At 26.6% G+C, this 16812-nt stretch overlaps 1 protein-coding gene across 3 annotated transcripts; it reads left to right on the top strand.

The window, feature by feature from the left end:
• The first annotated feature begins 9407 nt into the window (after positions 1 to 9407).
• Positions 9408 to 13666, top strand: LOC129311752 (E3 ubiquitin ligase PQT3-like). Of its 3 annotated transcripts, none has more exons than XM_054954201.1 (7): positions 9408 to 10436; positions 11282 to 11378; positions 11571 to 11628; positions 11734 to 11903; positions 11985 to 12064; positions 12498 to 12554; positions 13283 to 13666. In XM_054954201.1, the coding sequence occupies exons 1-7, from the start codon at positions 10268 to 10270 to the stop codon at positions 13399 to 13401; spliced, it is 750 nt and encodes a 249-aa protein (XP_054810176.1). In that variant the 5' UTR covers positions 9408 to 10267; the 3' UTR covers positions 13402 to 13666. The 3 variants fall into 3 exon arrangements, with proteins under 3 accessions (XP_054810176.1, XP_054810175.1, XP_054810174.1); XM_054954200.1 differs by adding an exon at positions 12647 to 12756 and having other exon boundaries at positions 11571 to 11903; XM_054954199.1 differs by having other exon boundaries at positions 11571 to 11903.
• The last annotated feature ends 3146 nt before the right edge of the window (positions 13667 to 16812 follow it).

Below are 16812 nucleotides of genomic sequence, written 5' to 3'. Positions count from 1 at the left end.
TTCAGCCCTTTCAATTCATGTTTTGTTGGACCTGTAATTTTTTTTTAACGTTTTTCAGCCAATTAATATTCTTTTAATGTCTTCTCAAATAATGTCGTTTCATACCAAGTTTCGTGAGGAAAATGTGATTTTAATTTTCATCGGACCAATTTATTGGACAGACAAATAATAGATTAGCTGTGTGGCATAAAGTTAAGTTTTTCCCCGTCAGTGTGAAGTATAAGATCATTGTTTTTAAAATCAGACTGAATATTAGATCGAAAAAGTTAGCGGTTCACAGTTCGCAAGATTCAATCGGTTGGACTATTGATTGGATCAATGGTCTAACCGGTGACATAATAATTAAATTAAAAAAAATTATATATGTATGTAATAATTTAAATATAAAAAATACATATGAAATTATTATTTAACTTAAAAAAATTAAATATTTTAAATTTATCATGATTTAACAAGCTATATAATACAATATAATATCAAATGATTAAAAAAATTAGCCATTTTTTTAAAAAATTTGATAAAAAAATTGTTTTTTTGAACAGTCCGTTTTTAAAAATCGGTTCCGGATCTCAACTTGATTTCGATTCTCGATCCGACTGTCGGTTCGAAATGGCTCAAACCGACTCAACTTTTAAAATGATTTTTTCCTTTGAATTAGACAGAAAACCAGACCGGTCGACAGTCCGACCGGCCGGTCCAGTCCGATTTTCAAAATAGTATATAAGACAATAAAATAATTTTTCCACAATGGTGAATAACTCTTTTTTTTATTTAAAAAAAAGTGCAACTTAGGAATTAAAGTTCCGAGTAATCCACATTCCAATTCACAAAGTGTTTTGTCATGAGATATTATTTAAATATTATATTTTAAATATTATATTTCAATTGAAATTAACTTTTTAAAAGTACCTTGTGAATATTGTTGAATCTAGATTTGGTAAAAATTATAAAGAGAAGCTTTTATAATATGTTTTTAAAATAAAATTCCTTTGATTTTTATATGATCATGTTACTCCAAAATTTTTAATGACTCTTCTATTTTTAATTTTTTTATATTTTTGTCACAAAAAATTCTTTATATTTTTACTCCTAGGATTATTTTTGTACAATTATTTTTATTTTATTATTAAAATTTTAAGTGAGACTTTTGATAGAAAAATAAATAGAGTTTGTAATTCAATTATAGACCATATTATACATTATTAACAACTAATTATGTTAATTTTTAATATTAATGTATGTTGAACTATTTATTATATAATTTTTTCAACATATCAAACTTTATATTTTTTTATTATTATTATTTAACATATCAAATTTTATGTTCTTCAAAATTTTTATCATATTTTTTAAATATTTTTATTACATTACGTTTGTATAAGAAAAATTACAAATCATCATAAATTAATATTTTTTTAGTAATTATATATTTAAAAGTATATTTCACTATATATAATTTAAAAAATTTTTAGTTTATTAAATTAACTTTTAAAAAAATATATCCAAATACAAATTTATTTTAACAACTAATTTTTACTTAATTAATTTTTACTAAATAAATTTTCAGCAAATGAATTTTTGATAAATTGAAAATCATACATACATTAAGAAGCTTGACCACTATTAAAATTTTATTTAAGCTTAGTTTATTTATTTAATGATTGCATAAAATAATGGGAGAATAATCTCAAAAATTATAAAAAAAATTAGAAAATTACTGAAAATGACTATAAAAATATCATTGAAGAGTACTCCCTTTTTATACATAAGAGAAACTATTACTTATTATTATTTTTATTTATAAATAAAATTAAATATCTCAATAAGTATTTGTTATAATTTTTTTGAATTATCTCTCATAAACTCATAATTTTCATTCACGACAAACAATTAATGCAGCTTTGTTTTGATTAAACACAAGGGTATTTTAATCTAGTTTTTTTTATTTCTAGACATAATTATTTTATTTAATTGATTTTTTTAAACTATATGATTCAATTTTTTTTATATTTACAAACAGATGGAGTATTACGAACTATTGAAGAGTGTTAAATTCGAATTCCTTTGAAAATTTTTCCTAAAAATTAATGAAGCAAGCAACTTTTTCAAAATAAAATTGTACATTTTTCCTTAAAAAACCATCAGGCTCTCAGGTTCATTAATTTTTTCCCCTGGAAATTTATTATTCTATTCTGAAAATTAACCAAGTATGTAAAATTTTCACAATAAGATGGTTCTTTTTTATGAAAAATCAAAGTCTGGTCAATTAGGATCTTGGGCTAATTTTTTTTTCCTGAAAACTTGTCATCTTATTATAAAAAATTAAAAAACTAGCTTTTACGCACGGGGAGACTTAATAACATGTTAATATAATATATTGTCTTTGTTCCAAAATGTCAATCGATGAATACTGATGTTGCACTTTTTTATTCACCAATAAAGTGTTTTTGTTAAATTTAAGAGTTAATGAGCATTTTGGATCTTGCTGTATTACTCGAAAAATGCTCTAAATCTGAATTATTAAAATTGTAAAATAAACTATAAACTTTTAAATTCATAGCAAATTAAATCAAATTATTAACTCACCATTAACGCTATTGCTATTCACTTAGTGGAACCCAATTAAAATGTTGACATGGTAATCTCTTGCTGATGTATCATTTTTAATGAGCACCATAAATTCTAAACCATTGCGTGAATGATATCCTAGACTTTGAACTTTGAAATTTAAAATAAATTATGCCCACTGTTTATGTATATAATACTAACTATTATGCCAAATTTGTAACATTCCAAAATTTAACTTAAGATTAATTAAGCCAATCAAGGATACATGAGTAATTTTAAAGGAATATTTAGACATACATAATTTTAGTTAGGAGATTATTATTTAGATTTAATTTAGATAAAATCCTAAGTTGTGATTTTTAGAAAATAAAATATTATTATTATTAGGCTAAAATGCAAACAAATCTCATATAACTCTCCTCGTCTTTAAAAGTTTAAAATTAACCTTCTAACCTTTAATTTTATTTTTTAAAATCCCTTATTGTTAATTATGTTATTTTTCATGAGGGTTAAAATGTTATTCAATTAAAAAATATTATTAAATAAAAATATTATATTGTATAACTATTTATAATACATTTTTTTATATTTTTTGAATAGTTCAGGCATTAATAACAAAAAAAATACTATTATTATTGTGTAAAATTTTCAATATTTATGTTTATATCAGTTTTATCTATGTTTTTTTTTGGTTATCAATAGTACATGATTTATTGTTTTAAAAGATAATTTTTTATTTATTTTTCATGTTACATTAATGCAATTCACATGGCTAAAATAAACACATTGCATTAATCTAACATGAAAAATAAATTAAAAATTATTTTTTAAAATAATAAAATCATACACTGTTAATAACAAAAAAGCATGGATACTAATATAAACATAAATATTTAAAATTTTATACAATAATAATAATATTTTTTTGTTATCAATGCTTTAATTATTCAAAAAATATAAAATTTATTATAAATAGTTATATAATATAATACTTTTGTTTGATAATATTTTTTAGTTGAATGATATTTTAACCCTCATAAAAAAATAATATAATTAATAATAGGAAATTTTAAAAAATAAAATTAAAAGTTAGGGAGTTAATTTTAAACTTTTAAAGGTGAGGAGAGTCATATGTAACTTTTTTAAAATTTAAAATTTTTTTATACATTTTAACCTCATCATCATCAAAGAAAAAGAATATAAAATAAGAAAATAAGAAGGGGGATGGGGGATGGAAATTTCGTGTGTGTGTGTGTGTGTTTGGTGTATTAAAAAAAATGATGAAAGAAAGAGAGTATGGGACTCATACTATTTTTTAAAAAAAACAAGCAGCACACTTCTTTCCTCCTCATTTCCCTTCCTTCTTGCTTCATTTCCTCATGCGCGACAAAGAGAAGGGAGAGCGTGACTTCGCTGGCGAATGTGGAGCTGGATTAAAAGGTGGAGCCTCATAATAAAATATTTTGAATAAGATTTTAAATATTTTAAAATTATTTTAAATATTTTTTTAATCATATTTTCTCTTTTGTTTCATATTTTTCAGATTATGCAAAATTTAAAATTTGAAATAGAGATAAACTTTTTATGAATAAATATGATTATTGAGATTGTTGATATTATAATAAATATTTTATAGTATTATTTTGTTAATAAAATTAGAATTTGAGGCCTTTGAATTAATCTATAGACTCTTATAATTAGATTTTTGGTAAATTTAAAATTATAAGTTGATTTATTAACTACTAGATGATTATTTGAGAGTAGAAATATATTATTAAAGTTATAAAATGATGATTCTAGGCTTTTGAAATAAAAAAAAATTTTGATATTAAAGAATTGTTTGAAGGATGATTTTAGCCAAACTTCAATGAAACTATTGTGATTGAATCAAGTAGATAAATTCAAATATATAAAAATTAAATTTTAAAACTCAAAAGGCTAAGACTAAAGTCTTAAAAAATGAAATGAACTGAAATAAAATAAATACCTAAGTGTTGGAATATAAGTGAAAATTATGTTAATAATATTATTAATACATTGTGATATGATTTAAATATAGATTAATTATTATTTGAAACCAATCAAGTTTTAAAAGTGTTATAATTTGAGAGGTAACTTTGGACCTCTTAAAGGTTGAGATAACTAAGAAAAATCTATTCTATGCATTTGTATATTAATTAATTATTTATGTTTGTGAAATAAAATGAATGTGTGTGTGTGTGTGTGTGTGTGTTTTTTTTTTAAATCTTGAAATTGTTGTTTGTAATACACATGTGGGTTTATTGAGATTCTATAATTTGTGACTAAATTAATTGTGACATGATTTGAGTAATGAGATTGAGGGTTAATAATGATGTGTATACTCTTGATTATAAATTATGAATTATGTATGGTGATGAGTTGTATATGAGCATGTTGAGTTTTTATATGATGCTAATATGATTTATGTGGTAATATAAAAATTGATGCATGAGACAGGATTGAAACATGATGATTCTTGATACTTGTTAAACAAGAAAGTTGATAAGGATGTGGGATAATTGTGAATTACATATATGAGAGTTATTGAAATTCATTTGCTTATGAGCATGATAATATGATGAGAGTTTGCCTTAGTGAAGGAGCTAGCAGTTGTACAAAATTCATATGATACTTAGCTATTAACCGATAATCCTAAGGGTTATAATCTCTTCTTACCTTGTAGGGTACTGTAGTATTATTCTTATTAAGGAACTTAACCCTACTATTCTACTTGAAGTTTTGGGTAGAGTTAATCTTGGGTATAACATTTCATAATGTGTGATTTAAGAAAAATCGCGTTTATAAATGAGTAAGGTAACTTTGGTTTGGTAGCCCCTCATGATATTATTAAGGCCTTGGGTAGTCTCATCACATGGACGACCCTTTCTAGTTGTTGGCCCATGAATTTCATGTCAGAAGAAATAAAGGGGATATAAGGAAGAAATTGATCATATATTTTATTATTATTATACCATTTGAGTAATTGATGATTATGTTTGAGACTATGATTGTAATTGCGAAAATAAAAATGTGTGGTAACTATGTGAACAATGTATATGTGGTCACTTGTGTCAATTTTATACGAACATTCAGTACTTGTGGGCAATCGTGCCAATTTTGTATTTGAGTTTATTTTTGAGATTATTCATATGAGTTAAATATTAATGTGATTAAAATGATCTTGATATGATTGTTTATATGGTCATCTTGATGAATTTATTAGCCGCTTATATTCATAATTAATTATTATGCATTTGTATAACTTAAATATACTTTGGTTACTAAGTAGTTATACTCACCTTTTTATTTTAACATATTACAGGAGCTAACTCATCTGGAAAGATTATAGGAAAGAAAAATTAGGCCAAGTGATAACAATCACTTCTGTAGGTTTTTCTCTTTTTATTTTGATATATGTATTTAGTTTATGATATTTTAACTAGAATAATATATTCTTGATCCACTTGCATTATGAGTTTTATGTTAGGTGAAAATATATTTTGGGTCCTTGGGAATGTGATTTAGTGCTTATGTTTATATTAGTGAGCCAAAATATTTGTACAAGTGAAAATAGTCATTATATGCATGGTTTAAGAATTGAAATATTATTATGGTCCCCCCTTGTGTTTGGATATCCATGGATGAGTAGTTGATATTGATCATATATAAATGAAAAGGAAAATCTATGCATATAATGAGTTATTGATGAATAGATAATATATAGAGTATGATGACTAGTTGATAATCATTGTGATAATGTGATTGAGACCTTGGCCCCCGTTGCCAATTATAAAAGAGTTTGAGTGGTTAAGTGTTATATTGGTGAATATATATTATGTAGAGTAAGGCACAAAGAAAAAAATAAGGGAAAAGTTTTTCTCCTATCTTGAGATGTGTTTTTTTAATCATGCTTTCGCATAAGTTTAATTGAATAATATGAGCTCTTAAAATATTTTAAAGATTTGAGATCCTTTTGTTTTAAATAGTTTGTGAAAATACATGTTAAGGATTTATTTATATTTAGGTTAGTCCTTGATTTTCCGTGGTTAGTGTGATAATTTAAGTTCTAATTTAGGACACCTTTTACAAAATTAGCCTCAACGTGGTTCGCAACGATAAACACATCAATGGTCGTAGCAAATAACTCATAATTTTGTGAAATGACATTCCTAACTTTCTTTTTTGTAATGTTTTCTAAATAATTGGTATATCATATTTCCTATATTTTATGACTCTAATTTAAGCTTATTTTGAATAATGTTTATTTATTTAATGGTAAAAATTTAGAATTTCATTTGAAAACTTGAAATTTCATTTAAAAAGAAGTTTAAGTATCAGAGGATTTTACAGACGATGGATGCAAAAGTCGATGATTTCATCAACGGATTTCAAACTCAAGTTAACTAGTTAATTAAAAATCTTGAACCCAACTTTTCATCATTAAATAAATAAATGTTATTTAAAATAAGACTAAATTAGAGTCATAGAGTATATGAAAGTATGAAATATCAATTATTTGGAAAACATTGCAAAAAAAAAAAAGGCACAAAAAGTCATTGCACAAAATTATGGATCGTTTGCTGCAACCAACGATGCATTTACTGCAGCAGACCACGTTGAGGCTAATTTAGCCTACATAATAGTCAATGCTTTACACATAAATGGTGAGGGTAATTTGTTTTAAATTTTAAAGTTCAGGGTCTAGGATGTTATTTGCGCAATAGTTTAGGGTTTGTGGTGTTAATTAAAAATGGCATATTAGCAAAGGATTACCACATTAACATTTTGATTGGGTTCCACTAAGTGAATGGTGACTGTATTAATAGTGAGTTAATGGTGGGGTTTAATTTGTTTGTGAATTTAAAAGTTTAAGGTTTATTTTGCACATCTTAAAAGTTCAGGGTCCGAGTGCTTTTCGTGCAATACTTTAGGATCCAGAATGCTCATTAACCCCAAATTCAATTATTAGGTCCTAAAATAATAGACTTGATTACTCAGCAGGAATAATATATGTTTATTTCTAAGGATATGATATTTTGGCAATCTGTATATATTCTTCAGTGATTATATATAATAATTGCTGTTAATATTCACTTAAAAATTGTCTACATATTTCTGTGTAATTATCTGGTAATAACCATTGCTGTGAATGAGGTAGGAAAAATATTCAGCAACAAATGGAACATTTATCCTCCATGGTTCCTTCTTGTCTCACCCTCTTCTCATTTCGGTGTTTTGATTTCTGAAACTCACATGGAGAAGAAAAAATTAAGTTCCCATGAATAAAAGCACTCCCTTGAAACAAAAAATAAATAAATTTCAAACAGAAATTGAAAGGAAAATGCACAACTGAAATCATATGGCTACAGTGGAACGATGATTGCTGGCAGTGACGCATTGAACGTCAAGATTGTTCTAGAAACTAATCAAGAAGCGAGAAATAGTAAAGCTAAGAAGAAAACTGACAAAGTAAACTTACAGAAGCAAGAGAGAGGGAGAGCAAAGAGATGGATGAGAGCATAATAGAAAATGTTACATTCTAAAAATTAAACATTGGATTAGTTAAGTTAACAAAAGTAAATAAATAATTTTTGGAGCAAAATTGTAATAAAGGATGGTTAGAGAGGACTAATAAAAATATTAAATTGTAGTTGCAGCTTGAGGATTGGGTAGGTTGGGCCATCTAGACTCTAAAAGAGAAACAAAAACTTAGCATGCACTTGTTGTACCATACGATGCATCGTTTTGAAAAAGAGAGGTCTCTCTTTATGCCATCCTCTATAGCGCATGCTACATGTGTTACAATGCATGGCTCATTTGCTACATAAGTCAAAGTGTGGCAATGTTCAAAAATTAAAAAATAAAAAAGACAACTCAAGCATTCATAAGTTTGGACTTATTTATGTCAATTTAAATAAGCTAGACTTTCTTAAATTATCAGTTTTATAAAAAATTAAGTATGGATGAAATATTTTATTTAGACTTTTGGAACTTTTGTCCAATTATGTCAGCCTTATGGGCCTTCTCCCAAAATTTTCTTGGAAGTAAAAAAAATCCTCTTGTGAAGAATTTGACTAAAAAATATTTTTTAATTTATTTTAATTCTAAACTCAATTTGTCTTTGAATGACTTGATTGATAATTAAAAATCTTTAGTCTAGAATTGACTCGGTGATTTTGTTTTAATTCATATGTGTAGGTAATTATTTTTAGGAGAATTATACCTAAGCCAAGCCTTCCTATTCTCTACAATACAATTAAATACTACAAGATTTATTAATAAGTGAAGATAACTCTTTTGAAATTTTTTTACATTCACATCAATTCAAATTCCAAACATCATACTTAAGTGATCATAGCTTCTGATCAATGACTCTTGACTTACATTTATAAGCAAAAAGAAATAAAAATAGAAATACAATTTTTTTGAAATATTACATTAGAAGATTTTGTGATCAATTTCCTTTATTTAACATTATAAAATATTTTTAATCAAATTATATTTTAAATAAACTAGTTTAATTATATTTAAAATTACACATTCGCTCTTGACATATTTGTTTCTATTTAATATGATATCTCAATAAAAACAAACCTTATTAATTACACCTCTAATTAAGAATAGTTTTGAAAAAAATTTATTAATTAAATTTAAAAAAATTCAAAATATTTTATATTTTTTAATATCTTATCTCAAAAATGGAAAAAAGTTGTTAATAAATTTTTCTGGAAATTAAAATTGTGCCGGATAAGTAAAGGATTAGGTACAAGCACCTTAAGAGAGACTTACAAATAAGTTTTCACAACAAAAATCAAAAAACAAACAAGAAAAAAGAAAAATGTTCTGCTAATTTTTTTTCAACATCAAGATGTCCAAACTTGACCTTGTGCAACAAGTTTCCGTCCTCGGCGGCCATGGGAGTCAACGTCAAGACGTCCAAAACTTGACCTTGTACAGCAAGTTTCCGTCTTCGGCGGCCATTCGTTCTCGTTGAACAAGAGATTCATGAATGCTTATGGGCATATAAGGGTTTTAGTAAATCTTCTCACCCTTCACCTCATCATCGAAAGTTGTTCTTATTTGGTCATTCATCGTCAAATATTCGCCCAGTTCTTTCCATTTTTTAAACGTTGATTGATTGGTTGTTTTCTGCATCACTTAAGATTTTCTCTGGCCGTCGCAAGGTCGTTTAGCGGTTCTCATCTAAACGTCGATTGTCATCTATCAGATCAAAGGCTCGCTCCAAGGTTCTATTCTCCTGGATCGGATTCTTGCTGCTTCTAATTTGAGAGATCTATTTCTGTTTTAAATCTTACCTGGGGTCGCTGACGATCTTGGTTCGCTGATTTGTACGTGGACGCTAGAGGGAGTTTAACTTGTTGCAGTCTTCTACAAAGAAGACGGCCTCGTTTCTGATTGCTCGCAAAGAATATAGGGGTGGTCATCGTTTTGGCGGTTTAACTCGTTCGATCCTATCTTGATTATCTGACCTGAGTCCAGAGGAGAAAAGAAGAAAGAAAATAGGAAAATAGCTTGAAATTGTACTGTTTGATTTTCTTTTTGGCTTTGGATTTTTGTACGAGGACCTTATTTTACCGAGGCCTTTGATTGTAATTGGTTTGTTATCTGCTCTTGTGTTGGTGTTATCCATTTCTTTGGATTGAAAGAAAAATATATCATGGCCGTGTATTATAAATTTAATAGTGAAAAAGATTTTGATTCAATTTCTTTGGGGGACTCTCCTTTTATCTCTGTTGCTAAATTGAAAGAAAAAATTTTTCAAGCTAAGCTATTATACAGGGGTAAAGATTGCTACCTTGTGGTCTCCAACGCCCAGACCAATGAAGGTTAGTTCTGAACTTTTTATTTCAATTTTATTGTCTTGAACGTGGACTTGGGGTTCAATGATTAATACGATTTTCTTAAAAAAAAATCCGGATATTTCCACGGTTGTACTAGTTTTATCCTCTTAGCTAGCTTTGTAATTTGGCTTTCAGGAGGGTGTTTCATAGTTAAATTTATTTCAAACTAAACTGAGAAAACTTCAGTATCCTCCTTAAACAAAAAGAAAAGGAAAATGACTCAGATAACAGACATGGATTGTTCTTTCGGATTTTTGGGATCAATTAGGCTGCAAACTACTAGTGGGAATTCCATACGTCCCAACTTTGATGGGTTCTAGTGTGCTTGATGTATTTTTTTGATTGCATGGGACTACTAAATATAGACAGTGGATGTATTTTGCTTGATGAACTAGATGTGGCCATGATCTATACCCACCATATCTTTTTTTAATTTCAGAATATCGTAGTTTATGTTACACACACACATGTTAGTATATATATCAGCCACTATAAATTGCTGCAACATATTGTTTACCAAGCAAAATACATAAAGCATGATCTGGTTATTTCTACGGTTGTACTAGTTTCATACCCTTAACTGCCTATATAGTATCGCTTTCAGGGGGTTGTTTCATAGTTAAAATTATTTCAAGCTGAAATGACAAAACTTTATTATCAGAATAACAGTAATGGACTTTTGGCTAGGATGTTCTAGATTAATTATGCTGCAGTCTACTAGTGAGAATTCCATGAGTCCAGCTTTGCAGTGTTCTATTGTGCTTTATGTTTTTTGCTTGACGAACAATACATCCCAGCAATTACATGGTTCTCTCCTATTGAAATTTCAGAATATCTTGATGAAGAAATGTTGATTCCTAAATACACCTCAGTGTTGATTCGTCGGGTTCCTGGATGGCTGTATGTAACGATAATTACTGAAAAAAAGTACTATCTCAAACCTAAAATCTCAATAACTGTTAGATTTTCCACCCCCTGATAGATCATTCATTTTTTATCCAAGTAGTTCATTACAGGTTCCAGAAACTTTCATACTATTGTAGCTCATACGATACTTGACACCAGCTAAATAAAATACTTGAATTTTACTTGAGTTTCTATTTGTTTTTCATTTTGCAGGCGAAAGGTGCAAAATACGGTGGCAGAAACTGAGGCAAAAACAATTGGCGTATCAGCTGTTGATACCTCTTCCATGAAATCTGAAAGCATATTCTTTTGTAATTGTATTTCCTTTACAAACATTTCTGCTGCATTTCTAAGGAAATTTTGTGTTTGCTTACAGTTTGAAGACTCAGAATGGGATGACTATGGTGATGAGTTGCATGCATTTCCCCGTGAATTACCTATTCAATCAAGCAACTTAATCCCAGAGGTTTCTCAAACAACAAATAAAGCTGATGAAGACAGTAAGATTAAGGCCTTAATTAATACCCCACAACTGAATTGGCATAGGTGAGTTTTCATCTTTCTTTGGTTTACAGAATCAACACTTCCACTTTTGTTATATTGTTGACATTTTTCTTTGGTTTGCAGACAAGGTCTTGATGGTTTCGGCCCCAGTAGAGGTCTTGGAAGGGGTTTGGGTGGATGGATGGCTGACGAACATGGTTTTGGTGATTCACTTGGCTTATTTTTAAAATTGAAAAAATTAATTATTTGGTACTTATAGTTTTTATTCAATTAAAACTTAATCCGAGAACTTTGACTCGATTGATACAATTCATTCTGTATAGTTTTGATTCGATTAAAACTCAGTTCTTAAATTTTAGCGCTTGTAACTCCGTCCTTGTAATATTATCTATTTAAAGTATTATGTCCCATATTTTGGAAATTAAAATTATAAAGTTATTATTAAAATTTAGAGACTAATGTTTCAAATGGCTAAAAGTATATGGATTGAGTTGCATTGAATTAAAATTCAAGGATTTAGTTATAACAAGTTAAAATTTAGAAGTTGAATTGTAATCAAGTCAAAAATATAGTGACCAAATGATTACCCACTGCTTTGAATAATGAGATATCCTTATTCTTGCTTGGCTTGAGCAGGTTTGCAGCAGAAAACACCTCCACCAGGTTATGTGTGTCACAGATGCCAAGTTTCTGGTATGTTATAAAAATAAAATGCTTTTATTTTACTGTGCAAAATGATGGATAGCAATGCCAATGTGCTCAGATACTTAATTTCCCTTGTTTAGGACATTTTATTCAGTACTGCCCTACAAATGGTGATCCAACCTATGAATTTATTAGAAGAGTAAAGCCACCCACTGGCACTTCAAGATCAATGCAAATATGGTGATGAAGAGTATGCTTGGATAACACTGCCCAAATCTCAGTTTGGATGTGGAAAACCTTTTTTTTTTTTTTTGTGAATAAAAAACCTCGTTTAAAAGAGGAGGAGTTATTTTTGGCTAACAAAAATTTTAAGAGCTTCTGTACCAAAACTTAGGCTAGGTTAAAAAAGAAAAGATTCTGATTTCTTGAAGGAGCTTTTGAACGGAAACCTAGGTTATCAATTCATATTATCTTTTTAGAATTTAATATTTTGTAATTTATCAATTTATTTTAGATTTTTAGAATTTACTAATAATACTTAATTATAAATAATTTTTTTATTTTTAAAATTGTAATTTAAAGTTTAATATTTTTTCTTAAAAAGTAAATCAAATTAGAAACAAAAATATTTATAATAAAATTCATGTCTTTTTTAGTCATTATAAATTTAAACTTGCTTTCGAATTCAATCACTTAAATAAATTTTTACTTGTCAAAAACGTTGAAACATAAATCACATTGAATTCATTGAATTGAATTTTGGATTTGTATTGCAGACTGTCAATGGAGACAACATTATATGGTGCCTATGGCTATGGCCCCTTCTCTTGGCTATATTCCGTACATGAATGGCATGCAAGCGGACATGGGAGTGATTTGTGGAGATCAAGTCTAACCTTTCTACACTCATCAATTAATGTTCATATAATGTGAATGTCTCCAGAGACATGCATGTTTGTTTCACTTTATCATAGGTTACATAAGCCCTAAATTTCAATCCTAGATCAAAGGCAATATTTGTGAAGAATCAACATTTTATTTTATTTGGAAAGCATGCCTTTGGGTATCTGTAAACGGTTTTTTCTAGGTTTATGTGAGATTTTGTTGTGTTTAAGTTGTGTTGTTATTTGTTGGTCAAACAAAAAAGTTGTGTTGTTATTTTTTTCTGAGTGTACTTGATTTTTTTGATATTAATAAAATTGACTCATTTTTGGCAAAAAAAAAAAAAATCCATCTAATTCTTTGATGATTATTTTAGTTATAAAATTTGGAATGTTAATGCTTAAAAGGCAGACAACATAGGTCCCCCATGCAATTGCCATTTAACTTTCCGACATAATTATTTGATATTCAATACTGCTACTTTTAAATATGGTTAAGTTTAATGGGAAGATACTCATATAATTTTTTTTATCAATATATTCAAATAATTGATACACAAAATCTGTTAAATTTATTTTGTTTTCGTTTGTTAAAAATGCTAAAATTAACTTTCAACCCCCACTATAATGTAGTTTTACATTTTGGCCCCATATATTTGGTTCTAGATATGTCCTGTGGTAAACTTAAGTTTGGATCTTGCTGATACTAATTAATGTTTTATTTTATTTTATTTTATTTATACATTACTTTTAATATATTTTATTAAAAATTTAAAATTTATTAACTCAGTTTAAACATATAATAAGTTCCCAACTTTTCTCAATTATGTATATATATATAAATATATATTAATAACATATTCTATCTCACTAATATTTACTAGAGAGAAAAAGGAAAACTTTTTATAAAATTGTAATAATATGACTTATAATTATTACAAAAAATTCTTCTTTCTCTTGTCTTTTAAGTAGGAATCATCAATATATATATATATATATATATAAATCTTGTAAAAGGTCATTGATTGATCAAAATCGCTTTGAGACTATTGGTCAATTAACTTTGGTTAAATTTTAATTCTCTTCATTCATTGATTCATTTTATTTGTCATGTATCTCATTATTAAATTTTAAATATAAAATTTAAGTTTTATGAGAGTGGTAACTTCATCCATCTCAACTTTTTCATTTATCTCACGTCTCTCAATATTTTTTAGTCTCTATCTTTAAGAATTCATGTATCTCATTATTAAATTTTAAATATAAAATTCAAGTTTTACGAGAGCAATAACTTTATCCGTCTCAACTTTTTTATGGAGTGCCAATGGCGTGGGCTTGAGTATCTGAGGAAATTTGTTGTATCTCTTAGCAAGCATCTTTGTTGTCACTCACTCTAAATGATAAAAAATTATCTTGTACTTCACTATCATAAAATGGAATAAAAATGTATTAATTTGTAGAACTTTTTCATATTGTTGATGAGTGTTTATCTATATTACTTGGCTATATTTATATTATTGCTTACAATTTTCTTGTATCAAACCTTAGCAATTTATAAAGATTAATTCTCTCACTTTTAAGTTATTAGACATATAATTATATACAATTTCAATGAAAAAACATTTGTGTTATAATTTTTCTAACAATATGCTATAAACATGAAATCAAAATAAGAAATATAATCATGTTTTATATATTTCAAATGTAAAAAAGTACATAATTCACATTTTTTACATCATTTAAAAAAATGAGAGGATATCTATCTAAAAGTTTTTGCGCCATAATCATATATATGATGGAATCATCAAAATTCAATCTTTCCAAACTATATTTATAATTTATTATAGGTTTGAGAAACAAGCAAGATGTATATAAACAAAATATTTAATAAAACAATAATTAAATAGAAAAACTTTTAAGAATTTAACAATATTAAATGTGTTAATTTAAATAATATCCAAAGTATTTGTTTTAAATTTTTTTAAATCCAACTCGTGCAACGCACGAGAAACTCTCTACCTAGAACCTAAAGGGAGCATCATACTGACATGTTTATTTCACTTACAAAATTGGTTACGAAATTTGGATCATTAATACTTACAAAATTTGATATTCAATGCTGCTAACTCAAATTTAAACTTTTTTTTTGGGAAAAAAACTCAAATTTAAATTTTTGCTCTTCCAATAGACATTGACATATTCAAATAATTGATCTTATTTATGGAGAATTAATCCCTTCCACATGATGCAATCTTTTAATTTTAGATTCACTAAATTTTTTTTCATTTTGTAAGCGTAACCAAAATAATTTTCTAACATATAAGTGAAAGTTATTCTGCAATAAATCAAAATGAGGGTTATTGAATAAAATTTTAGAAACGCCTTTTCACTTAAAAAACTTCAAATTTTTAGAGGTGATATTTTATATAATTATTAAAACTTCAATTTAAATTGTCATAATTATATGATGCCAAGATATTGTTGAATCTTCAAATCTTGCGAAATCTTCAATTTTCAGCTTGTCATTCCTCTCTAATCTTTTGGGCAGCTGACGGAAGATTTCCGCCTTTTAAGATATATAATATTTCTTTTATTTAAAAATATAAAATATTTTTAATTAAATTTTACTCTCTAATAAAATGGTTACATACTTTTCAATTAATTTTATTTTTTTATTTATCATTATTAAATATTCCATAATAAATATAAAGTCATTATCAATAGGGACACTTAAAAAAAAGACAATAATTATACTTCAAAAGATTAAAAATACCTTATATTTTTTAACATCCAACTCCTCAAAAAATACCTTACATTTTTGAACGAAGGGAGTATATTTCAGTTTCTTTAAGGTTATTTTTAGACACTATAATATATTTTTAATCCCCTAATTTTATTTAAAATTTTAATTTAATCCTTTAATTTTATAAAATACTTCAGTTTTCTAATCCTAATACTGATATTTTTAAATAATTATTTTCTATGCTAATCATTATTATATTAAGATAGTTAAATTAATATGTCAACATTTAAGAATGTTTTATTAATATTTAAAAATTTAATATAAAAATTATTTTTATGAAAATAATGACATTAGATTAACAGATTTAAAAGACACTTTATAAAATTAAGATATTAAAATAAAATCTTATATAAAATTGAAGAACTAAAGATATATTTTAGATTTATTTTAGAAAAGAGGCAAGATAACTGCCAAGTAATATAAAAATAAATCTAAAATTGTATATAAAAGTACAACGTAATTTATTTTTTGGTAGATAAATATAAATTAATTTTTTTGGTAATCAAATCTAAAGTAATTTAATTACAAAAACACTCATAAGCTAACAAGTAATAGACCCCCCGAAGATTTATCAGACCCTAATAAGTATAATGAGAACTACCCGGCCCAATCCAATTTCTTT

Source organism: Prosopis cineraria, unplaced genomic scaffold, assembly GCF_029017545.1.
Source record: "Prosopis cineraria cultivar Desert tree isolate PC_DT_omini unplaced genomic scaffold, ASM2901754v1 PC5, whole genome shotgun sequence".
Taxonomy (NCBI): domain Eukaryota; kingdom Viridiplantae; phylum Streptophyta; class Magnoliopsida; order Fabales; family Fabaceae; genus Prosopis; species Prosopis cineraria.
The sequence above is the reverse complement of the archived record's forward strand: the minus strand, read 5'-3'. Positions and strand labels throughout refer to the sequence as shown.

What these genes read in the sequence shown, in the direction of transcription:
- LOC129311752 (XM_054954199.1), top strand. Translation starts at nt 10,268, where the DNA reads ATGGCCGTGTATTATAAATTTAATAGTGAAAAAGATTTTGATTCAATT. An exon ending in CAACGCCCAGACCAATGAAG is followed by an intron (nt 10,437 to 11,281) that starts GTTAGTTCTGAA and finishes TTGAAATTTCAG; the next exon opens with AATATCTTGATGAAGAAATG. An exon ending in TCACAGATGCCAAGTTTCTG is followed by an intron (nt 12,555 to 13,282) that starts GTATGTTATAAA and finishes TTTGTATTGCAG; the next exon opens with ACTGTCAATGGAGACAACAT.